The sequence below is a fragment of the Enhydra lutris genome, unplaced genomic scaffold, assembly GCF_002288905.1.
Source record: "Enhydra lutris kenyoni isolate GAN:26980312 unplaced genomic scaffold, ASM228890v2 scaffoldscaffold10, whole genome shotgun sequence".
NCBI classification, from domain to species: domain Eukaryota; kingdom Metazoa; phylum Chordata; class Mammalia; order Carnivora; family Mustelidae; genus Enhydra; species Enhydra lutris.
Genome location: NW_019154094.1, coordinates 24,068,295 through 24,094,974, shown reverse-complemented (window position 1 = coordinate 24,094,974; position 26,680 = coordinate 24,068,295). Strand labels below are relative to the sequence as shown.

General features: G+C 41.3%; 1 protein-coding gene across 1 annotated transcript in view; it reads left to right on the top strand.

The window, feature by feature from the left end:
* The window catches only part of LOC111144203 (succinate-CoA ligase GDP-forming beta subunit), a 272,842-nt gene that overhangs the window by 237,949 nt on the left and 8,213 nt on the right, over positions 1-26,680 (top strand). The window contains exon 10 of the mRNA XM_022498414.1: positions 14,353-14,473. Coding sequence (XP_022354122.1) covers positions 14,353-14,473 — 121 coding nt within the window. The remainder of the gene's footprint in view (positions 1-14,352; positions 14,474-26,680) is intronic.

Genomic DNA, 26,680 nt, shown 5'->3' with positions numbered 1-26,680 from the left:
AGATAAAGCTCTATATGTTGAAGGAAGGACATTAAGGAATTTGTGGACAGATTTTAAAGCCACCACAGAAGACAATTTCATGGGACGATTTGGCCTTTTGGGTTATATTGGTTTATGTAGAAAAGGTGTTTCAGGCTGTGCCCAAGGACTTGAGCCAAGATGTCACGTCACAGTGGGGTGACAGAGGTGCTGTGGGGAAGTAGTGTAGGACAAGGAGTGTGACGTAGTAGCTTTGGCGCCCTGGGGCCCGCCACTCTCCAGATGTGTGACCTAGGGGACACCTCCCAACATCCCTGTGCTGAGTACCAGCTTTAAAAGAGGAAAAACCATCACTTTCCTCATAAGATCATGGTGAGATCTAAGTAAGTTAGCTCATCTAAAACACTTAGAAAACCACTTGGCATCTTAAAAAGTGATCATTAAGTATTGGCTACTACTTCTGGTATTAGCAGTAGTGTTACCATATGTGGATTCACACTCTAAATCTTCATTCTGCTCTTCCTTAGCCTAAGGAATCCTGCTGGGATCTCTTCAAACTCACTTAGTTTTTCTCTCCCTTTAGAGCTTTGTTCTACATCCCCCCATTCACACATGCAACAGTTGTCCCCCACAGTATTCCTGAACATGCAGAGATGCTAAAATCATTTGGGTGAGAGGAAGCATCAAGGTGTCCACCACAGCAGGAAGGACGCAGGTGGTTTTGGGCAGGACCTTCCAGGACGCTGGCATGCCCGGCTGCTGAGGTAGTTCCAAGGGTGAGGCTCTGGCGACAGATGCAACTCACAGATGTTTTGTCTAGGAAGCTCAGTGTCTTCAGAAATCCAAATTCCTGGCTTTTGAAAATGGAAAGATATGAGCAAACTAGACCTACATTCCCATGGCAACAATCAGCTGGATTATGAAGCAACAGTCCCTTTGGGAAAGTCTTGTCTTCTCTGGGAAATCGAAATCTCTGGTTTTAATCCAGGCCCTCCTGACTCATTGCTTCACCTTCATGGCTCTGCAGGGCATTGAGTTTGCAACCCCTCTCTCCAGTTAGGGGCTGGCACTCTGCAGTTTAGACTCGCAGTATAATCTTCCTTAGGAAGGACTGTCACCTTCATGATACCCCATGTATCTGTCAAGACAGCCCCTGAGAACCACAGCCTGAAACTGAGCAGGATTTCCTATTCACAGACCCAGATGGGCAGAGAGTCTTGTCTTACTGGCTAACTGATTTGAACTTGGGAGGGCAGCTGGATAACATAGTGTGAAAGGAAACTTGACAGGTCACATGTGTGGCGGGAGTGGACATTATGGGAGGTGTCACCTAGTTAAGGCAAACAGGAAATGGGAGTTGACCTGAGCTAGTCCTGAGCAGCTCAGAAGACTATTCCAAGGTTTCTAGAGTAAAAACTTGGACATGATGTTCAGGATGGTCTTAAGAAGAAGCAAAAAGCAGTCACTTCAAGGCATTTACAAAAAGGTATCTGTGACTCCCAGGAGCTTCTACTTTGGTAGGACATGAACAGGCTTTAAATAGATACAAGAGTATCTTAGATTTAGCACATAGGAAAATGCACACTCATGAAATAAACCCATACTGAAGGATATGGGGGGAGGGGTGGGCTTCTGCAAACAAAGGGGTTTTTATTTTTGTCCAAGCGTTTCAGGGCATAAAGAGCAAGTACATGTTTAGGGAAGAGAAGAGGAAGCTCTAACATGCCAGGAAAGAAAATACTTGTCTGAATTATATGGATTCCAGTAGTCGATGTGCGTGTGGGGCCCTACCAGGGGAAACTCACAACCCAGCAAAGCTATAGAGATCTACATAGTTCAAGAGTTTCTCTTTCCTTGCCTACATTTTTCTTGGTTGTTAAGCCACTCCGTATGTATTCCCTTGGAGTACATTCTAGTGTTGACTATTAACAGCTCAATGACACAGATTATTGATAAAGCAGAATAATAGTGACTTCTGAGATAAGTGTGAGGTCACTGCTTACAACCAGGTCAGTGTAGTTTTGTGGAAGTTCAACATCATCTTTTGCTAAGGGCTACAGACCCACATTTTTACTTATTAACCATCTTTTCAGGTTTGTCTTCATGTTACTTTTATTCTGCTTTTAGACAGAATGGGAGGCCACATGGGGATTCAGATTTACCGAGCCTTTCATCATGCTGAAAATAAGGTTTGCAAGTCACCTTCTATATGGTCCTTCCTTAGTTTTCATTTGCAGCTAATAAACCAAATGAAGCCATTTCAGTGCTGAGAAGCTCACTTTCACCTAACAAGCTATCATTTGTCATTTATAATGGACAGGACCCAAGATAATAAAGCATTTGGCTTATTTTCTTTTTTTTCTACCTTTACCTTGCGTGTAGGTCCAGACAGTTAATGAGCAATAATTTCAGATTCTTAGGTGTTAGCCATCTCCCAAAAAGAACCAGAGAAAGAAATATTTGATAATACTCATTAAAATGGGTTGAGCTGAAAGTGTTCACTTTTTTTTTTTTTTTTTTTTGCTTTTATTTCATTATTTAACTCAGGACTGCAGGTATGTTGTAGAGAAAGGAAAACTAAACAAACAATTAACCTTCCAGTTCTAGAAGGTTCAGATGAATGGACTTTCTCTCAAATTCATGCTGGGCTGGTGAAAATAGGATGTTGTTACCAATCTCACTAGGAGATGATGATTCACTCAACTCATGGTGTATGGATGAGAATTTATTTGCAAAGAGATGTATGGTGAAGATGTGGGTAGAGAGTACAGGAACCATAAGAGAAAGTGCAAAAACTAGGAGCTAGCAGTCTGGGACAGCTTATTTCCCTAAACCAAAAGGAGGAGAGAAAGGGGTGGCCACTTCACTAGAATAAAAAAATCTGTAATGAAAGCGTTCTTTAGATGATCACAGACCTTTTGTGGAAGGACACATGCACTCAAGACGGCCTCATAGGGAGGGACATGGAGGAACGTGAACACCCTGGCTTTGCAGTCCATCTACCCCTGCAGAGGCTTCCCAGATGTCAGACGGAGAAAGGAGCCCCTTCCTGTGGTCTCTAGGGAAGGTAGAAGGGTAGAGAAGGGTGGGGTGGGTCAGGAGAGGCACAGGGATCTGTAACACAGGTCACAAAGACATCTTTTTGGTGGTTGAGCCTGTGCCTCAGGGGATAGAATATTCGAGAATCCTTTTGTAAAGGAAGTCTAACAACTTGAGAACAGCACTGAAGTCCAAAAAAGGTTAGCCATGGGTGGGAGAGGATGTGGCCAGCCAGTGATTCAGACCACTTTGAGGAAAAAAGAGTTTTGTTACATTTCCTTCCTAGCAGGTTGGGGGGAGTAATCTGCTCCAGACATGGTATTCTGACATTTGCTGAACCACTAAATAAATGAATCAGACTTCCACACAACAGATGACAGCAAGGTCAGGCAGTGATATCAGTAATTTTAGAATATTGTCTATAGCTCAGGATGGTTTTTTGGTAACAGTGATATCAGATGCTGTTAGGAGTTGAAAAATGAATTCCATAGATTCCTCTCCTCCTGATCTTAAATACTACAAGGCATCAGTTCTGCCCAGGCGATTTAGAAGAACCCTAAATCAAATGGGATGTTGATTTTTATAATTACAGATGTTTTAATGGGTAACTCTCTTGGAGGTTTTGTTGTTTCATTTTGTTTTGCTTGATTGAAACTTTTTGATGCTAAGAAATATTAAATTATATTATCATACTATATTTGTATTATATTATCTTTAATGACAGTTTTGTGTTTAAGATTCTGGGTGTGAAGTTTGAGGTTGAGGTCCTTTTACTGGGATGAACAAAGGGTGGGAATTTAGAAGATAAACTGGAAGCAAGTACTTACAGAAAAAATCTTTGGCAGTAACCTGATTTTCACAAGTATATTGGAAAGATCTGTTATGAGAAGAAACATATGTATGTGTTTTTAAAATGTGTTTTATTTTACTCAAAAATGATAACATAATTTTTATGTGAAATTTTTACTTTAAATTTTAGTACATAATAACTTGTAACTTACTAAGATCTTAGTTGGAAACTTATATTTTGACTTTTCCGAGTTATGTATTTATCTATTAGTGGTTTTGATACAAATTTTTGTAAATCCTTTGTTTCTCCAGAAAACTAAATAATCAGATAGTTTAATCTGAACAGATGTATGAAGCATCACAGAATCATTATAGGCCACCTTCACCTTACACTAGACTTGTTATTTACAGAAACAGTGGGTTTTGCTATTAACGAAATTTATCTTCATTTCTCTATGGCATGAAGTGTGAATCTGTGTGGTCCTAAGTTTTGGCTCTGTCTGCTTAGCTAATTTTTTTTAATTGATGTCAGTCATGAATACAGGCAAAGAAATCATCCATGAAAGCATTTTTCCCCCTTTCTTATTGGAACAGTTACCCTGTGAAGACTATTATGTTGCAACAATAGATAGATAGACATCCTGTTTATAGATTAATAAATGGGTCTTCTACAAGTTGCCAATTTTATGGGTATTCTCTATATTAATTCTCTAACAAGTGATGATGGAGTATACATATTCACATTCATCAAGATGACATAAATCTGAAATGATTGGACAAAATGTTTCTCAGAAAGAATGTGCCAATAAATATTCTTAATCTTCACCAATGTTGCTCCCATTACAAATAATATATAAATATTACATTATGAGCAATGAGTATCCTGCCTTGAAAGCAATTATCTGTTAAGGTGGGAAAGCAGTTTTGTAAGCAAAATATTTGTTAACAGTCAATTCTAATAGCTGATTTCTTGAGTGAGAATTATATGCCTTTTTTTTTTAAAGCCTTTTGATGCTTCCTAGTGAACAGGTTAAAAACAAAATCTCCTTGCTCATTTTAATTTTTTTTTCTTTTAGTTTCAGATAGCTCTGTGGCCAAATTACACACCATAAAAGTTTTTGCAAGAGCTATTTTGAACACAGGACACTCATGAAGAACCTTACATTTGCCATTCTAGGTGTCCAAGTGCTTTTTGTAATCTTAACAATGGTTCTGATTCTCAGTTCAAGAGGATGTGGGAAATGTCTCTGCAAAGGATAAAAAATACATCTGTGCTATTCCCTCAAATATATGTATTCTCCAGTCCTTTTACATCCTTGTCTCCTGTGCCTGCTTATAATGCCAACCAATATTTCCATCTTTTAGAATTTTTTTTCCCTTTTCCGGTTTCCTGTTAATAGCTGACTTACCCCAGCCACAGGGCTTACTAGCACGTAGGGAACCATTCGTATTGATGAGGGTCCTTGGACTGGCCTTGGTGTTCATGATTGGTGTTCTTGATTACAAAAGCCTTCGAGTTTTGCAGACTCTTACGTATAAAAATGATCCAAATCGTGACATGATTGGTGTCTTTGGGGAGAAGGACCTTAGGTCCCTGTGCCATTCAGACACTCAATACACCACCTCCTGAACTCACTGGAGATCAAATTGCCATCCCTTTGACATGTAGAAAATGACTAAAATAGGATGTTGCAAGTTCGAACACAGATTGTTTGCTAAAGCTCTCAGAAGCTAGAATCCATACTGTTTGATCAGAGAACTTTTTTCATAAAACATTACATAGGCCTAGAGCATCCCAGGACACACACTGGAAAGCTTTCACTTTCTAATAGGCACTCATCTGGGGAGAGAGTATGGCTTTATAATTTCTATGGTGAGGTTTCATTGTGGTTTTTTTTTTTTTAACCTGTTAAAATAACCAGGACACCTGGGTGGCTCAGGCAGTTAAGCATCTGACTTTTGATTTCGACTCAGGTCATGATCTCAGTGTTGTGAGATGGAGCCCCACATCAGGCTCCGTGCTGGGTGTGGAGCCTGCTTGAGATTCTCTCTCCCTCTCCCTCTGCTCCCCCTCCCCAAATAAATAAAAAATTAAATTAAATTACCAGTTTTCATTAGGGAAGGTGCCTTTGACCTATCTAGTGCTGAAAGTTGATAATCTCTTTTTTGTTTTTATACACTTAAACATACATAATTAATGAAATATAGTGATTATGCTGGATGTGAATTAGGTTTCCTTACTGCTGAATATTTTCTTTGTAAAGGAATGGCAATGTTAACACTAAACCTTTCAGTTCAGATTATCAGAATTTGTGTTATATGACCCCAAGATTAAGGAGACAAACATGTAACATAACATACCTGATTTAACTCTTTCCTCCACTGCCATGGCAGGCATTGTTTATAGCTGGTAAATCCCTCCCACTGAACTAGGTCATGGCCCTAACCTTGTTCTCAACACAGTACCCCAAATAGCCCCACAGAGTTACTGTACCTTCCAATGACCATTCCATCACCTAATACTTAAAATCTGTATCAACAATTGTTTCAAATGATGTAAATCTCCATTAGAATTTTACTGATCCTTATTCGAAATATTTAATATTTCTGTATTCTAACAATAATAACAGGGGCAAAGGGATAAATTTCAGCATGACAGAAACGAGCAAGAAGGCTTATCAGTCTGCAGGGAAGGGTTTGCTGAGACATCTATTTCAGGACAGACTGAGGTTTTGAGGGCCAGGATCCACTCTTACACCATCACCATTACTTTATAATCCCATCTAAGTAGGGACTGCAAACCACAGGCTCTGGACTCTTTTACCAGTAAACAGGAAACATTGGGTAGGTGCAGAACCAAAACCCTATTGGTCCACAAAACTCTAAAACATATCTTACCTCTGATCCATTTTAATAGGGCACTGAGATTTGAAAGCAAGGAATACGTGGGCACCAGAATATAGGACTCAGAAATGTGCCCTTGAAATTTAGAATAGAAGCAAAGTAAAGCTAGGGCTTTTGACTGATCATGGAAGTCATTGGTTATAGAGAGACAACTAGAGGGAGGAGAAAGATCATGGGCTTTCAAGTCAAGCTGGCTTGGTCCAATTCATGGCTCCATTGCTTCCCAGCTCCGTGCCCTTGAACAAGTTATTTGAAGCTCTGTGAGCCTCAGCTCACTTCCTAGGGGAAGTTTAGTACATAATTACTAGCACCTAGGAAAACTAACATGCAATGCAAGTTATTCCTCTGTACCATTTTACTTATTTTAATGAGAAGATTGCAGGATATAACTACAGAGGGAATTCAGGAAGAAGAGAGTAGATCAAGAACAAATTAGACACATTTCTCTCCGTTCATTCCAGCTGTTCTTAGAGGTCACACCTAATGGAAACGTGGCTCTCCATCCAAATATTGTTCACCGACACGTGCTATTTCCGTGTTACCAGTTTTGGAATAACTAATTACAGAGTTGGAATAAAATGGGTTTATCCGATTGAGTAATTAAAAATACCAAAATGTTTGATATGAAGGGTGATGTTTAAGATACTGCCTTTTGATTCTGAGATGATTCAGGCTGGATTGTATGAATTCACTAAGAAATGAAAGAAATTAAGAGGGCAGAGTAAGAGAGAGAGTTCTTCAAGAAATACTTTTTTTCTCATATAATTCCTAGCAATTTGGAGGGTCATTGCTTAAACCCAGTGAACCTAGTGCTTGAAGTCATACGAAAGAAAATAATTTCAAATTTTAAGAACAAACCAAAAGTAGAAAAGCAAGGCAGCACAGCTCATCCCCATTGAACTGAGCTGTCAGCTTATTTGTAAGTTTACAACAAAACCCAAGATTGAATTCCTCACCTGAGTCACTTCCTTATTGACTGAATCCATTTAGACTCCCCTCTCATTTAGCTGAGTATTTTTATTAAAGCCAGGTATACAAACATCAATTACCCAAGCTGCATCTAATTTCCTTCACCATTTATTTTCCTTCGTTGGCTGCCAATGGATTAGAAGACACGATTAGAATTCAGCAGGAAAAGAAAAACAACAAAAAAGAGAAAAGCAGTTTAACAAAAACAGATGCTTAACCAAGAACAACAACATTCAGAATTAAAATAACGTGATTAAAAAAATGTTCTTATCTCGCCTAATCTAAACATGCTTGCTTGGTTTTTCTCAGCATTGCCTACTGTAATGGGACCAAGTTAGCATGCTGAATTAGAACAAGCAGAGGCCAAACCCAGTAGTTGCACTGACTGTGCTTAATGTATATACTACAATGTGTTTTAAAAGCAGCACTGTACTTAACCATTTACAATAACAGTTATAGAATGGCTTGCTTATTGGTGCAGTCTTTTTTATTTGTTTCCAGCAATAATAGGGAGAGAAAAAGAATAAAGAAAAGGCATTCAAGACATCTTATGAACTTGAGCAAGGTACAGACTTTGTTTCTGAGAAACGATATTAAAGTTGGAGGACACATTCATGTAATCAGCCGCTACTACAGTGGTGGCAAGAACATGATGCGGCAAAGGAAGAGAACTTAAAATATGAAAAGTTCTATGGAGCGATTTCAAATGATGCAAAGGCGATGGAGTGGTGGTTGCAGTGAACTTGAGGTTAACCATGAACCAAATCATGTCTTTGCCAGGATGTGGCAAACTATGGCTTATGGGCCAAATCTGGCCCACCTGTTCTTGTAAATAAAATTTTATTGCAACACAGTCTCCCTCATTCATTTACATAGTGTCTGTAACAGCTTTCTTGCCACAATGGGAGAGTTAGGTAGTTGGGACACAGCCTGGTCCACAAAGCCTAGAATATTTACTGACAATGCCTTAAGAGAATGTGTGCCAGGCCCTGTATATATAGTATTTATCAGTAGCACCCCTAAAATTGCCTACCTGTTGTGGTGTGGTGAAATGGACGTTGGTTTGAACTGTAACTTCTTAACAGGTAGGAGACCCTAAACTCTGTGAGCCTCCATTAGTTCATAAAATGGACGTCATTAAACCCATCTTATAAACTAAATGTAATATACTGTGGGTGCTGAATGAATGATAATTCCTTTCCCATCATCCCTGAAGGCTGTGCCTTTTTGAAACCAGAGGCTTCTCAAACTATTCTCATGGTATCCTGTGATGACTCTGTGTCATTTGGCCCCAGCCAGGGTGGTCCATCTCATTTCCCACCACTCCACTTCTCAAGCTCCAGGTATGTGAGACTCTGGGTTTATTCAGTTTCTTTAATCCACCATGTTATTTTCTGTCCCTCTACCTTTGCCTTTGATATCCTCTTCTCCGGAGGTACTTATTCTTTATCCCTCTCTTAATTTCCATAGTCTATTCCTGACTGTCCTTCAGATTTAAGGTTAAAGTCTGCCTATAAGAGGCCCTCCCTGACCACTCCGTGTAACATGGGTGCTGTCCTGTGATCTCAGAGTACCCTCCATTTCCCTCCCCCTGATAACTTATTATAGCTTGCAATTTTAGATATAAATATAGAATATCTTTATCTCTTTTTTTCTTCAAATATGTTTTGTCATATTAGCTACTGGCTATACTCAGTAGTTAGAAGAGTTCCCAGCAAAGAACAGGCCCTCAAAAGTTTATTTTGAATAAATGACTCACTTTTCATTGAGCAATCTGGCAATATTTGCATTTCATTAAAAGTTCAGGATAGGACGCCGGGGTGGCTCAGTTGGCTAAGCTAGTCTGCCTTCGGCTCAGGTCATGATCCTAGGGTCCTGGGATCAAGTTCCGCATCACTATCTCTGCTTGGCAGGGAGTCTGCTTCTCCCTCTGCCTGCCGCTCCCCCGCTTGTGCACGCACTCTTTCTCTCTGTCAAATAGATAAAATCTTTAAAAAAAAAAAAAAAAAGGTAGAAGAAAACTGAATTTTTGATCCTGATGATATGCTGGCTGCATCATTGGTACACGGTTGTCTGTGTCTCTCTGAACTTGCCTTTCCGCATCTGTGAATGGGGTAGGCAGTCCCCACCTCCCATGCTGGCAGCAGAGTCAGCTGAGACGATGAATGGGGAAAACAACACAGCTCATATTGTAGGTCATCGGTCGGTTTGCTGGCTCTGAAAGACATCTGACTGTAGATGAGGCAGTAGCCCCAGTGATTCTCCAAGTCTTCAGTACCTTCAGGGTCCTTATCTGTAAAGTGGGAAAAATAATCATGCCTACCCCATACACTACCCATTTGTTAAACATGTTAATACATGTAGAATAATTAGAACCCTGTCTACCATCTGCTAAATGCCTGGCAAGCATTAGCTGTTGTTGCTTGTAACTGTTACTACTCTTGATTTCTTATGGACACTTTGCCCTCAAAGTACACATTCAAACAGCATTTTATAAATAGGTGCAGAGAACTCCCAATTCCCGTGGAACTCTGACTCTTACCGTACACACATACGCAATGTGTTATCCTTTACCATTATCTGCCTTTGAGGCCAAATCCTAAAGGAGAGTTTGGTCATAGGACTTATCTAAAATTATCCAAAAATATTAGTGTCTGTGTCACTGTAATCTCTCTGGGGTTCCTAATGTACATCAAATACTCCAGAAGATGATGTTGCCAAAAAGGGTTTTAGTAGTGATTCCGTTGGCTGGTTTGTTTATTCAGGGTCGAAAAGAGCTTGATAAATACCGAAGGCAATAGCTTTTCTTCTTTTGAAGTTCATTCTTTACTTTTAATTGTGGACTAAAATCTGAAACCAGAGTATATTTTGCAAAGCCAAACACAGAGAGAGAGAGACATTTGAAAAACCTGCATTTGGCTTGTCCGATCACTTGCACAGCTGCCAGCGGCCACCGCAGACCTCACCGTGGGAGTCTCCGTCTGGGGGCTGGGAACCTGGGCGGTGTTTCTGGCCCCGGATCTGCCTTACTGGATGATCTTTAACTTTTCTGGAACTGTAAATAGCAACCCTTGTAATTCTCACCTGAGAATTCGGAAAAGCCTGTTCGTAGAAGCACTTAGGAATCTTCCGGGAAAGTCTCTTGGTACCTAAATAGACCTAACCACTGACCTTTTTTGTTTGTTTGTTTTCTCCAGTGTTCTCTTTGCCAGGAAAACAAAACAAAACAAAAAGACTACTCGAAGTTGCCGTTGGTATTGTCATGGAACAGCAGTTAGTAATTATAATATTGAATGGACACGTGAGGCACACATCGAAAATTGGACATGGTTTATAAATGCTAAATAATAATAATGATGTCACGAGGCTTTCATTTTCAAACCGTCTTAATTTCATTCTCAGTTTGAGATTGTAGATTACAGTCGTTAATTATAGAAATTGGCCCAGAGTGAAACCTTAAATCAGATTTCCGCTAAAGTGCATGACTGCAGCAAATTACTTTATAGTGGAAGAAAATGGCGTCGTCTCGGGTGGAGTGGGGTCTTCCCTCCACCCCGGGTGGTGATTTTCCTCTTCGTGCTCTGTGGCTCAGCAAGTGTTCTAAACAATCCCCTTTTCCTGAGCTAAGCAGCCTGTGAGTACTGCTGTCTTGGTATTCTCGTAGAAGTCCTAACTGCATTGTTAGTATTGGTTAAACTCTCTCCTTTCTTCCACACTGCGTTCCCTCTCTCTCCCTTTTGCATTCTCAGCCTCTCCCTATCTCTTTATTTCTCTCTCTTCCCCTCCCTCTCTCCCTTCCTCCCTCCCTCTCTTACGCTATCACATGGACTGTATCCCTTAGCTCATATTTGCTCAAGTGCTCCTTCTTCTTTCCCTCTGTCCCTCCCTGCCTCTCGTACGACCGCCTCTCCAGCCCCCTCCAAAGGCGATTACTTTCAACATCTGCCTTCACCCAGCTCTGAAAAGGGAAGGACTAAGCAAAAAGAGCCAAGTTCTCATCCCTGGCCTCTAGCAGCTGCAAGTCTGTAACCCGTACAATCTTGGGCTACTTCCCTATTTAGCCTATAGTCCCAAGCAAACTAAGTTGGGTAACTGCTCTCGGCCTTCATCCTGGCTGCTCTTGGCTACGTGACTTCCTGTTCTTTCCCTTTCTTTGCTGACAAGAACATCACCTCTCTGATGGTAGCAGTCTGGATCGCTGACCCCACTCTGGTCTTTGTTGTATGAGGCATCTGCAGATCTTGGATTGTAATCACCAGTTTACTGGTCTGGCTCTCAAACTAGTCTTTGAATTCTTTGAGGACAATGGTGGTATCTTACTCATCTCCATATCCTAAGCCCTTCACTCTGTACCCAGTACAAGTAGGATGGTCATTAAGCATCTGCTGAAAATAATTTAATCCATTCACTCTTGAAGCCAGTATTTAGTAGATGAGTGTGCTGTATCGTGGATTGTGCTAGCTGTCCCTGGACAAACCACAAGGTCCTGCCATGGAGGAGCACAAAGGTGACCTCCACAAGGGAGTTTACACTGGGGATGAGGATGCAGGTTGACCTCTGAATTCATCCTTAAAGAATGTACAGGTTGAAACGCGGCAGACCTGTCCAGGTGGCCGTGTGCCCCTCACTGGAAAAGCCTGGTCCTCGTGCACAGATCTGAGTGAGCCTCAGCAGTTCCTGAGTTTCTTTCTGGGACCCCATGGAGTCATTATTGCCTTTGAGTGTTTTTTATTCCATTGTTTTGGCAAGTGCCTCTCCATCCCACAGCTATTTGGAAACTACTGCTGCACCAAGCCTCACTGCTAACAGCATTTAATAGCTGTCATTAGAAAGCAAGCTTCTGCTTACCAGTCAGCCTGCTGTGAATGGTAATGGGAGGTTTCTGTTTGGGGAGTGGCCCCCATCTCTAATTGGTTTGAAAAATATCGCTCATTTACTTTATTCTTAAGACGTTGCCTTTTATTGAGCTTCACTAAGTGTGTGCCTCTGTTCTGTTCTAATTCAACATAGCTGTAGAGTACTGAGAGGGGTTTTCTTATTTCTTTCCTGTTGTCTAGGTAACTTGTCCACTCTTTTTGTTGCTCGTTGAAATAAACGTATGTATAAATATCCGTTAATTTCTTTACAGGCATGTACTAAACATTTCATGTGTATTATCTCATTTAAGCCTTTCAACAACCTTGTAGACTAGGTACTGTTACTCACGCCTTTTAGATAAGGAAGCCATGTTCAGGAGAGGAGGTGTGAAGCTTGCTCAGGATTCCAGTGCTAGAATCTGGCATGAATGGCTGACTTTGAGCCTCACCACTGCAACAAGTTCCCTGTGTGACCTTGGAGCTTTACCAGCTACAGAGGGCTCACCTCCACTGGACTTACTGAATAGGGTTCAGGCAAGAATCAATATTTAAAATAAGTGTTCACGTTGGGTACTTTCTGAAACAGTTAAATGCAGAACACATGGAAGGCATTCTTTTATTGCATTTTTTTTTAAGATTTATTTAATTGTGAAAGAGAGTGGGGGAAGGAACAGAGGGAGAGAATCTCCAAACAGAGTCCCCATGAAGCATGAAGCCCTATGCAGGGCTCAGTCTCACGACCCTGAGGTCATAACCTGAGCTGAGACAACCAAAAATTGGATGCTGAACCGGCTGAACCACTGAGGTGTCCCTCCTCATATCTCTCCTGTTTGTGTAGTTAATTTAGCATATTGAAGTAACAGGATTTAAACTGGCATGCTGCACTACATATATGCTTTTGTGTACCCTAATTTAATTGTGATGCCATCGTTGGAATTTTGATGCCTCCAGCCTGATGAATAGCCATTTTCTGTGGTTGTTATCAATTAATCTAGGTAATAAATTCTCTTCATTATCTTGTTCTTCATGTTAATTATACAGGATTTTCTTATATCTATTTATCAAGTCAGGACGAGTCTTTTTTTTTTTGGTCCACATGACTTTGAATATGAAATACGTACAAACAGGTTAACATGATAGGTTTAAATTTACATTTCTGAAAAATTCCAGTCACTGGCTTAACTTTCTTCAGATCCTTACTTGTGGTATGAGCTTGTATCTCATTCTTTTGGGGCTCATTTTTTTTAATCAAAATGTTGTTATCTAAGATAATTAAACTATTTCTGGTTTTTGAGAATATACCTCTTGCATATCAAAGAGGTATTAAGGAAGCATGGAAAAGCTTGAATCTTTACTTACTAAAACAAAAGAGCAAATAATCACTAACTTCCTACTTTTGAAATATTCCCTAAGGCACGATGACAGATAAAAATTTAATAAAGCATGGGGAGGGAAATAAGTTCATAAAATTTTAAATAACACTACTCATAAAGGAACAGTTTTAGAAATAATATAAGAAAAAGCAGAACAGACTATGTAATAAATGAGTGTTGATTGATTCCATGTTGAGTTCAGAGAATTGAGTGATGGGAGAATATGAGTTAATATGGTCATGATATATATTGCTATTTACTCATTCATTACTAAGTTTTAACTTTTTTAACCTTTTGGGGGCCTTTTGTCCTACATTTTATATTCTGTGGTTAAAAACAACAACAACAATTCTTATTCTAATTGTCTCTATTGCTCAGGCAGTTAATTTTGAGAATGTCAGCCAACAGCGTTTTGATGGGCACCTTCCTATTTTTGACTTCAGGTGGAAGCCATCCTTGTCAATATTTTTGGTGGAATCGTCAACTGTGCCATCATTGCCAATGGGATCACCAAAGCCTGCCGGGAGCTGGAACTCAAGGTGCCCCTGGTGGTCCGGCTGGAAGGTGAGTCATGGTAGACTTCCCCAGCGCCCAAGATCAGGTGCCAGTGGGTTTTGCAGGTACAGACTTCCTAAGACAACATAAAGAATCACTGGGTTAAATAAGGTGAAACAGATGCTCTACAGAAATACTTCTCTGAGTCTCTAACAAGCTAGTAAGGACGGCCTCTCTCCAAGAATGGCATAGGTTATGATTCTCCATATTTTCCACACTCGTTCCAGGGTGGAGTCCCTTTATTATGAATCACTTCCTAAAATTAGTGCTTTGAAACACTCTGAGAAATGCTACCCCAAGATTTATTCATCATGGGAGAGCAATGGTTGTCGAACGTTTTGGTCTTAGGGTTCCTTTACTTGTTAAAATTGAGGACCCTAAAGGGCTAAGGTTAATTTTGGGTTACAACTGTTGGTATTAATTGATTACATAATTAATTAAATTGTAGAAGTAATAAATTAATGTGGTAACGAGTATAACTACTTGGAATTTTTAAAAAAGTTTTTCAACAATAATTTTATATTGTATACTTTATATACAAATATACTATGCTGTATATTTTATGAAAAATAACTATCATAAAAATTTTAGCGAGAATAGCAGCACTGTTTTACATTTTTACAAATCCCTTTATTTACTATCTAGCTTAATATTTGCTTCTGCTTTATATCTGTTGCAATATGTTGTTTTGGCTGAAGTATGTGAGGAAAATATGGCCTTACAGAGGTCATTTGAAAAAGGGAGGGATTTTTAATAACCATTTCATGTAATTGTGAGTTTTCTTTCTTCATTGGTACTACACCAAAGTTAGTAAGTAGTAGTTTCTTTTTAAAGATTAGTATTATATGAAATCTGAACCTATTTCAGAGGATTTTTCATACTCTTATATTAAAATCCATTGATCTGGGGCGCCTGGGTGGCTCAGTTGGTTAGGAATCAGCCTTTGACTCAGGTCAGGATCCTAGTGTTCTGGGATCGAGCCCTGAGTCAGGGTTCCCTGCTCAGCAGGGAACCTGCTTGTGTTCTCACTTTCTCTCTGATAGATAAATAAATAAATAAAATCTATTGATCTGTCCTAAACATTAAGCGGATCTTCTACATATATGGTTTGCAGTACCATGCAAATGGAAAATAACGGAATTATGCGGATCATCCAAAGGTTGGCACATTTCAACATACAATATCAAAAAGTTCACATTTGTTCATATCACACCATTCTCATCAGCAAAATGTCTAAATATTGGGGTACTGTCAAGGTGGTAGATACAACTTTTCCAGAAATTTGATTTTCTCTTTAAATAAAGTATAAATTTTATCATCAGCCACACATCGGTCAGCTATTTTCCTCGAAGTGACAGCCTGGCTTCACTCATTTTAGAGGAAATGGGTACCACGTTCCTAAGTCAGGATAACCACAGTGTGTCTGTCATTCTTCCAAGAAAATATAATGTTCCATAGAGAAGTGGGTGGTATAACCTGCTACTCAGACAGTTGCACAAATGCATTTTTTAGAACAACCATCATAGTTCAGGATACAGCAGACTTGTTTTATGTGTACGTGCCCCATGGTCACTCAGAGTATCCAAAAGACCTGTGCTCAGGTGAGATTTAATAAAAGTAATATTCCTTTACTGTCCATCAAGGACATTCTTACCTGCAAGTGGCAACTTCTTATTGCAAGTGCGTGGTGGTGAAAATACAGTGGCCATTCCTACGGCTCGGTGCCATGCCTTTGAGTCCATGGTAACATGCCAGTCATTTTACCCGCCCTTGTTTTTGCTTCATCAGTGCAAGTGCCAACAGAGTGTTGTTGTTATTATCATAAAAATAGTTTTTGCGTCAGGGGCTTCCCCCAGGGTTCCATGGACCACGCTTTGAAAATCGCTGTAGCAGAGAAGCAAAAACAGGCCCTCAAGTGTGAGAACCTGTGCAAAAGGCCATCCACCTGGTCAGCAAGTTCAGATTACGGTGACTAAGCAGCCCCAGAAGAATTCTGCGGTGCTGTTCTTGGGACAATACAGAAGCTCTTCCCCAGTCTCTGTATTGGTGCCATAATTCCCTAGAGACCTTCTTCCCCTCAAGATCAAGTCCAGGGACATTTTGACCCTGCTCTTTGTATCCCTGTCCTTTGAGGTCAAGGTTCCAGAGCAGCTACAGCCTGTTTGTTTTGTTTTGTTTTCTGTTTGCCTCTTTCTGTTTTTTTTTTCTCTCACTCTCTGCCATTCTCCTTTTCTTCCTGAGACTTGCCGCCTCACAGATGTAGGTATGCACCATATGGACTTGAAAGAAATATGGTCACAAAGGAAATGGAAGTAGCTGGAGCACCCGTTGGCAAAGTTTAATATGGACATTAAAACATATGAATGAATGAAACCTCCTTAAAAATGTAAATGTGACATAATTGATCCCTATAAAAATAATTTCAATAAAAGGAAAGTTACTGGCAAAGCTGCATTGAAAAAACTGATCCAGCAGTTAGTGGCTTCATCAGAGTATGTATAATTCTGATGAAAATGTGGCTGTCACAGTGTTTTCAGGGTCCAAGTGACCAGTAACCCTCAGGTTCTAAAAGTCAGCGCCGATTGTGTTCTTCAATGGGGAGCAAGTCTCTTTAAGCAGATTAGACTCGTGTCTGTTGCTTAGAAATGAGTGTATACTTTGGTGGGCTCCTTCTTTCTTGTGATCCCCTGTATGCTTGAATGGTTCAGCAGAGGCCTATAATCATGTGTTGTGAGTGCATTCATAGAAAAGAAAGTTACCCCACTTTACTTTTCTACTTCACTATTTTTTTCTTAACAAGGAGCATTTCTCTTATTTTCACACTGCACTTAGTGTTCCAAAAGTATTAAATGACCCCTCTCCTATATCCGTATTTTGTGTTTCTGGATAATACACATGCTGAACTAAGCAAAATACACATCTGATATTTTTTCCTCTAATAATCTCTGTTGCCTGCCTCAGAGGTCTATCTGAGCTACTAGGAAGATGCTTTACAATTTCTCAGTTTGTTAGACAATCAGATTTGTATCTTTTAAGTTAGTGCACTTCCAAAATAGATGCTTGTGGTTTTTTTAAATCATTAATTAGCATAATAAATACTATGTTTGGGTCACTGAGCTTTAGATATTAAGTAGGATGTGTAGATATAGAAACAGCCATGTTAGTTATTAGATAAATGGGGAAACACAACAAAAAGAAAAAAAATGAACAATACAAAATAATAGATACAAAATGTTAATGGGTGTTGGCCCTAGTAGACTGCTTCTGTCTTAGTTGCGGTAGCCATTGGGGCATCCCAGAGAGCCACCAGCATGGCCTGTGCAGTCTTCAAATATCAATACCTTGCAGTGTCCACCATGCAGTGTACCATGGAGAATTGAATGTGATGATTTCAGATGAACTCAAAAAGAATACTGTCCCCCCAAATTTATGTAGACTAAAAATATCCTTGGTGACCTTGTTGCCCCTCCTCTCGTTCCTTGGAATGACCCCTATCCCGTAAGAAACATCGAGGGCCTTTTATCAAGATACCAAAAGCAGGAGAGCTTTCAACATTTCTGGAGTCCTACTGGTGTTCATTTCTTCCTCTTGTGTGAAAAATGTGTCTCATACTCAACATGGTTTGTATCAAGGTCACTAATCTCCATATGTGATTTCTGGGAAACCAACAGCCCACACCAGATCAGACCTGTCCCCATGTTGTGTTGGTACAAGAGAAAAGCAAAGAATTCTGCTTTAATTCTGCTCTTGACACTAATCAGAAATAACAAAATGAAGAAAATCCATGACGGTATTACCCCTGAAGGCCCTGTAAAAGGAACTAAATAAAAACCAAGCCAGTGCTCTTTATGTTAAGGGAGTGGAGACTTCTGTAAAATGTGTCCCTTAAGCTGAGTGCCTGTGTAGCTCAGCCCACTTTCTTTGGCATAGTCTCCTTTTTAAGCTTATTCAACATTGACAACTATAATTATAGTACATTTAGAGATGTGAGTTAGCAGAGAGATATTATAAAAGGAGAGTTTCCAAGATGAGCATGGAAATAAGTAAGATTTGAATCATTGGAAAGGAAAGGGGAGGGAATTTGGTAAAGAATCAGAAGCAAGGCATGAGATCTATTCCATACTTGACGGTACTGGGACCATACATAATAGTGGTATAACCTGAAACCGAGGACCTGGGTAGATCAGAAGGCTGTGCCAGAGAGCGTAATGGCTTTGCAACAACATAGTATGGCTAAAACAAACTGAGGGTTTTGGAGGGGAGGGGGGTAGGGGGTTGGTGAGCCTGGTGGTGGGTATTATGGAGGGCACATATTGCATGGAGCACTGGGTGTGGTGCATAAACAATGAATTTTGGGACACTGAAAAAAAAATAAAATTAAAAAAAAAAACAGGGGCGCCTGGGTGGCTCAGAGGGTTAAAGCCTCTGCCTTTGCTTAGGTCATGATCCCAGGGTCCTGGGATCGAGCCCCGCATCGGGCTCTCTGATTAGCAGGGACCCTGCTTCCTCCTCTCTCTCTCTCTCTCTCTCTCTGCCTACCTCTCTGCCTACTTGGGATCTCTGTCAAATTAAAAAAAAAAAAAGATCTTTAAAAACAAAAAGTTGAAATCATATCCGAAGTCAGAGTCTACAATATTAGCTGGAAACTAAAAACCCAGACAGGTTTGCCATGTAGAAGTAAAAGTCTAATAGACAACAGCAGAGATAGGAAAGGAAATGAGAGAAAAAAAGAGGGACATTGGGTTTTAAATCTAATGACCAGGAGAATGAAGGATGATAGCACAGTTGATGGACTGCAAGTCAGAAGTGGGAACTCGCTAGAGAGAATGGGAAAGTATTATGTTGTGGTATAGTCATCCTTAGTTGAGATAAGCCTGTAACATCAGATGGGACACATGTGGAGGTACAGAGGGAGGAATTTGGGGAGTGATCCAAGGAGAAACGTGATAGAAAAATGGGTAGGTCAACCCATTTTGAAGTCCCTCCGTAAACCACACTCAGATCTTGCTGTCTTAGAAATTGTTCTCCGGCAGTACAGCTTAGTTAAAGGAGAAACCAACCCAAACCAAAAATGTCCCGTCACAGGAAGCCTTGTTCTCAGCGCTTCCAATGGGGAACAGTTGCTAACTACTGGGACCTTTGGAGGAATTTCTCTGTACTCCATATAGATTTTTCATTAGCTTTCTCTGGGTTAGAACACAAATTCTCCTCCCACAAATGTCTGTGCATTCAGCTACACTTTACCCAACCTTAGTGCATGACATGGATCCTTTTTTCTGAACAAACAACTCGTCTGTGAAGAGTCAGGAACATTCTGACAATTCTAGTGGTAGTTGCTATTTAACCTGATTTAACACTGATATTTTCTGTTTTAACTGATGAATTTTTCAATTATATTTATTCATATTCATATTAAAATTGGTTCACATCCCCAGAATGTGCACCATCATCCAGCTAGCAAAAGGGAGATGGGAAAAGGTGCCCATCATCCCAGCCTCTGTGATAAAGCTCAGTGACACATGAAAGAAAACTAAGTGTGGCGGACAAATCTACGTGGGGTCTGAATTACAATAATAAATAAGTGTTATTGCTAACATTTGTTAACTTGCTCAGTTTCAGACACTCTGACACATGGCTATATAGTCTAAACAAATGACAAATTTTTAATGACCAAGATAACAGGCATTTCAGAAACCAATAACAGGTTTTGTTAGTAGCATCTACTTCCTATAAATAAAGGAGCTAGTTTTTCTTGCTTGCGAAATGGCCATTTGGAAGATCCAAGATCCTTGCCATAATTCTCATTAATCTGTGACCCATATTTTCGAGACTCTGTTGCTACACACAGTGTATTAGAAATGTTTTGATGAAAGAAGTTTTAATTAATCAAATGAGACTTGATTTAGTGGGATTTTGCGGACAAATCTTTGTTCTCAGCTATATAAGTACAACTTGTTTTACCAGTGGGTAAGGAAAGGCTTACTCTCCTCTTTGAAAATGGTAATTTTATAATTACATGTATTTACTTGCCTTATCACAACAGAACTCACCAGCTGAGACACAGGATTATTTGTATATAAAAGACTCCTAGGTAAATCGAGCAGTTGCATTTTGGGGGGGAGCGGGTTAGTTTTTGTACACAGTTGTTTCTAGCATGAATAAAGAACAAATAATCTGAGACATTTTCTTACCCCTCTTTAACTTGTATATATACTTGGCACAAAAGTTACCTGGATGGTTAATGTAGCCCAACCCATGACAAGTTTGAAAAATGTACAGACATTTATTAACACCTTTGTGTACTCAGTGTGCAAAGGTGTTTTAGCCAAAGCTTTGGGTTTTGTATGGGCAGTTTTACTGTTCTAGATCAGGGCCTGCCAATACCTTTAGAGAACTTTTCCCAAAAAAAATTCATTTTTCCTTATTGTCCCATTTAAATTTGCAGCAAACTTCTTTTTTTTTTTTTTAAGATTCTGTTCATTTATTTGACAGAGAGAGAGCACAAGCAGGCAGAGCTGCAGGCAATGGGAGAGAGAGAAGCAGACTCCCCACTGAACAGGGAGCCTGATGTGGGACTCGATCCCAGGACCCTGGGATCATGACATGAGCCGAAGGTGGACGCTTTACCGACCGAGCCACCCAGGCACCCCTGCAGCAAACTTCTATATCTCAAATAAGTCTGAAGAGAAATTTGCTTTTCTCTCAGGTGTTCCTTATGATTCCAAGTTAAGCCATAAACAATAATGAGCCTAGATGATTGGTAGATTGGATTCTTTTTTTCTTAGCCAAGTCTTTCCAGTTTGGTTCTTCCATATAGTACCAAATGGTTTGTTTCAGCAACATAAACGTTTTGCTTCTCTTTTGACAAATAATCTTTCAAAACAAGAGTCCCTTGTGGGTCCCTTCCTTATCCTTGTCAGTCTCTCTAAATGTGCCCTTAACTCTCTTTACAGTTGTTGAGAACATAAACATCTCTCAGTCAGAAACTTTGTATCCTCTTTCTTTTACTTTCTGGACCAAGGCACTAGCACCTTGTGGGCAGGTGTGGACAGGTCCTTATTGTTGATCTCTGCCATACTGACGAGTTGGAGCCCCAGTCAGAGCAAAGCACATCAAGTTTCTTTCTTAGCACAGACACAGTAAAGTCTCTACATGATGCTTTGGTCTGCCCAAGGGGAAAACAAACCTCAAAGATTAAAGCGTTCAGGGAGTGTTCACTTGTGTCTCCACACACTTGGTGGCATCCATTCTGTGAGTCTTCGGTGATTATGAGGGTGTGAGACCAAGAGGAGGGCGGCCATTATTCCTCTAACTCCTGTCAGACTGCTGTGACTGACTAGCTGGAGAAAGTTTTTGTTCAGGGTTTGCTGCTTCCCCTCAGAGTCAGCGGAGAATAAGGGACCGCTGGCTGAGTGGGGGCATGATCCCGGGCGGAGTGAGTGTGGATGCCCAGCAGCGCCCAGGGATTGGCTCTCTGTCCCTGGCCTCTTTGCACATTTCCCAACAGTTGCTCAGCACCGAGTTTTTTATCTTCTCTTCCTTGCTCTATCCCTCTTCTCTTTTAAGGCAAGGTAGACCTGTTCTCCCCCCTTGGCTCCCAGCCTCCCCGAACAAGCCTTTCCCTGCTCTCCACTCCTCCATTCGTTCTGTGGTTGGTCCATGGAATGTGGCTCCAGGAGGGACCATATCTTCTTGGCCAGTGTGCATCTCTTTTCCTTTCTGTTTGATCCTCATTCTCCTTTCTGTCCCCAATTTCTGCACACTCTTTTCCTCCCCTTGCTTTCTCTTCATCTCCTTCCTCCTTCACTGTGCCCCATGGATACACCTTTTCTAAGACTGATTTCACTTCCTGTGGATGTCTGTTACCTCTCCTCCTTCCAGTCACTGGCATCTTCTCCCTGAGTACCCTCCTTAGTGTTAAATTCATCAGCAGCAGTATTAAACCAGAGGACGCACTGGAGAAAACCCTGCTCTGTCGTTGAGCCTTAAATCTTCTCATTGTCTAAATCGATAAACACTTCTGAATGTTTAAACTTTGCTGCACTTAAACATTACACCAAGTCTCACAGGACCTAACCTAAGGTATTAGGGCAGTGAAAGCTTTTTAGATAGAATATTTAAGTTTCCAGACAATCCACTAGATATGGCACTTCGAATCTTCATTTTACTTCTAGATGGTTCACGTGAGTAGCTGAAATGTTTGCCATGTTGGACATCTGCTGCCCTACACAAGAAAAAGTTACTCAGCACCCCTTAGCAAGGTAGGCATCCAACTGGTCCATGTTGTTGGGGTCTTTCAGGAGACCCAATGGCTCCTTCCCCATCTGGGGAATCTGGTGAGAAATATGACAGAGGTCTAAGAGACCAAAATATCACTTTCATTGCTGATGAAGAAGGCAAAGGTGCACCTTGTATACTGAGCATGATCTTTCTTAATCTGAACCCCAGACACACCCAGTCACAGGCACCACGGACCCAGAGGGGAAGTCTGGGCCCCCTGAGAGAGCGCAGTCCAAAGGAAAGGCAGTGGAAGTGGCTGGGCTACTCATGCTTCTTTCTCCTTTCAGACATTACAGTCAGAGAAGTGTCTCCACTGCTAGCGCAGAGCCAGCGGTAGTCAGAGGTGAGACCCACAGTGTTATGCTCTGCTTGGAAGGAGATGCCCCTCTGATGCACACCCAGTGATCAGTCTTCTCTGGGCATGAGCTGCGTTTTGGTCAGGTGGCCACCTCAATCTAGCCAGTGGTCCTTCCCTCAGGAACAGGAGCCTGACATTGTTTCTGCGGGGCACTCGTAATGACAAGGGGTTCTAGAGCATGGCCAGCCTGGGGACCAGCACAGCCTAAGTCCTGCACATCACGACACCACCATCCGCTTTGTGGGTGTTTTCTGAGTGATCAGTCAGTTCATTTCTTCATGCCTCAGTTTCCGTATATAACACTTGAAAGTCGTATTTGATCGGCCACCAAAGAGAAAGAGAACACACTGCGAGGAGGAGAGGGACACCCTGGTAGATTCTGTCTGACCTACGTTAGAGGTAGCAGGTGGTCCTCTTAATAAGACTGTCCCGGAGAGTACCACATTGAGGCTGGCCAAAGACAGAGCTATCTAGGAGGAAAGACTCTGCTCGAATGTTCGAGAACAGGCAGGACAAATAGCTTTCATCTCCAGCCCCCTTCTCTTTATTGGCAGTGAGCCCTTGCAGTGCTGTACCAAGAAAGATGTTGAGACTATACCCCAGCTCAGTGGCAAAGAGCTCTGTGGTCATTGTCTTCCACAGAGGTGAGAACGAAGAGTGGGAGCTCTCGAGCGAAGCGCCAGCCACTGCAAGTCCAGCTGCCTGCTGCATCAGAAGTAGGAAGTGGGGGCTGCCGGTTGCAAAGGCGTGAGATGAGCCTGGGTTCGCGAATGCCACAGCCACAAGGCCAAAAATGTGGACTGTAGACAGCAAAGGTCTGCAGACTTTTTCTGTAAGTGGCCAAATTTTAGGCTTTGTGGGCCACGTATGCCCCATTGCAATCACTCACCTCTGCCATGTAGCACAGAAGCAGAGTAGACAATATAGAAAGGAACGGGCATAGCTCTGCCACAGTAAATCATCGTTCAGAGACAGACAGTGGGGCCTAAGTTGCAGCCTGGTGTGGGTAAAGAAGAGGCCGGCAGCAAAACCTAGAATTCTGGAAACGCCTCATGGTCTCTGAGTCTAAAGCCCTCTCCATCCTCAGCTCTGAATGGTTTTGTAAAAGTTGAGAAAGATTTGGGCTCTAAGAGTAATTTCTCAAGGACCAGATTAGCAGTGAGATCTCTCAGTTGTTCCCCCATGCAGGTACAGAATCATGGGCAGCGATGCACTGATGTCCCTTCTCAGGCAGCCGTGGAGTTCCAGAAATCAAGATTCCAGACAGAAGTCTCACACCACCAAAATTACCTTCGAAAATTCCTGAAATCACCCATGTGTTAGAATATACGTGAGTTGAAAGCCATGAAGTAGACTGAATAAAGGTACGAAGGGGAGCTCCATGCAGATGCTTAGGTATATAGAACACCCCTTCTTTACAAGAATGGCCCTATTCCTAGTAGGTACAGAATTTTACAGCATTCTTGCTTGCCAGAGGATTCATTCGGTTCCAGTTTAATAGTAAGCCTCCCAGGGGTGCCTGGGTGGCTCAGTGGCTTAAGCCTCTGCCTTGGGTTCAGGTCATGATCTCAGGATCCTGGAATCGAGTCCCACTTCAGGCTCTCTGCTCAGCAGGGAGACTGCTTCCCCCTCTCTCTCTGCCTGCTCTCTGCTTCCTTGTGATCTCTCTTTCTCTCTCTGTCAAATAAATAAATAAAATTTAAAAAATAAATAAAAACAGTAAGCCTCCCATACCAACATATTTTAGATGTTGCCTTTTTGGACAGCTAACATAGTTGAAAGCAAAAGCATCAGCAGCTCACATGAGCCCTTGATGGATATATATTAGAGTTGGTCCGCACCCTCGCTAGCACAATCCTAAGTCCGTGCATTCCAGCCTCACAACCCGGCGATCGGCTCCCTGTCACTACAAGCAGTGGCTCCATCTGGCATCTTGAGAACACTTGTCACACTCACACCCTCAGCAGTGGTTTCTTTTTACCGCAGCAGAAGAAATTATCGAGGAATATAGGGGTATACAGGATAGAGTCCTATAGGGTATCTTAGTCATTCTTGATTTTTCCAAAATGTGAAGGATACAAGGCATTTCTGTAAGATACTCATCCAACCACAGTAACTTCCCAAGGTCACTCAACTTCTCGTGACCAAACCAGGTATAAAGTCTCAGTTTTCTCATCTGGACATGGAATAAACATACAGCAGTCTCATGCGGTTGTTGTAAGAAGCAGATGCGTTTTCAAATAACCTATACAGGCCCTGGCTCAGTAAACGTTAACTGCCATCATTACCCGAGCTCTGATCATTACCCGAACTCGACCGAGGGGGTTACTCTAGGGGCCTTGGCGACAATGTGCCAAGCAAGGTGTGAGACGTGGGGAGCATGTCGGCTCAAACGGGAGGACTGCTGATGCAGCAGGACTCTACCCCGGACTCTCGATGAAGTATTCCATTTTTAACAGTACAGTAATAGGACAAAAGAGATGTGATAAGTTATCTAAATTTACATGTCACCAAGAAAATGGACCTCTTCTATCTGCTTGTCACTTGAAAGGAGAATAATGAAAGAGGATCAAGGGCAAAAGGACAGAAAACATTTTAGGAGGAATCTGCTGCTTTGTAGAATTGGGTTCGTTTCCACTGACCTCCTTTCTCCCCAGGACAGAGGGGGGAAGATTCCATTGCTTAGAGCCAGGGTTGAAGTATTGGAGGATTTATGGGCTGTGCTGACTCTGTCCCAGCAGCTCTGCCATCGACAATCTGCAAATGAATCACTTTGGCTGTAGGCCAGTGAAACTGTATTTATGGACATGGAAATTTGAATTTCATGTAATTTTCATGCATCAGAAAATATTATTCTTCTGATTTTTTTTCCCTAACTATTTAAAAATGTAAAAACTATTCTTAGCTGATTTAGAACTGCCCTGACTTAGAATACCAGGCCGAGAGGCAGACCTGTCGTGGCTCACTGGTAATTTGACCTGAGCAAATCATTTAATGTTTCTGGGCCTCAGTTTCCTCTAGTGAAAACAAGAGATTTATCCTAAGGGATAATTAGGATTCTTTCTAGCACTAGAAGGTCAGGTTGTGTGGTTGTCCTGTGGCTTTGTAGTCAGATAAACCTAGATTCTTAATCCTGGCTTAGCCTTTGACTTGCTGGGGGCATGGGGCAAGTTCCTAAGCTTCCCAGTTCCTCAATTATCTCATCTGTAAAATGGGGATTAAAAACAAGGTCTTCTTGGTGCCTGGGTAGCTCAGTCAGTTAAGTGGCTTCCTTCGGCTCAGGTCATGATCCCAGGGTCCTGGCATCAAGCCCCACATAGGGCTCCCTGCTCAGCAGGGAGTCTGCTTCTCCCTCTCACTCTGCCTGCTTATGCTCTGTATCTCTCTGTCAAATAAATAAATAAAATCTAAAATACAAAACAACAAGGTCTTCTTTAAGGTTGCTAATGGTTGAAGTGATACGATAATTGTGAACCCTTTAACTCATGTACCCAACAGACATTAATTGCACCTAGTGTATATTCAGTAAGTGCCAACTATTGCTTTCTTAAAAAAAAAAAAAAAAAAAAAAAAAAAAA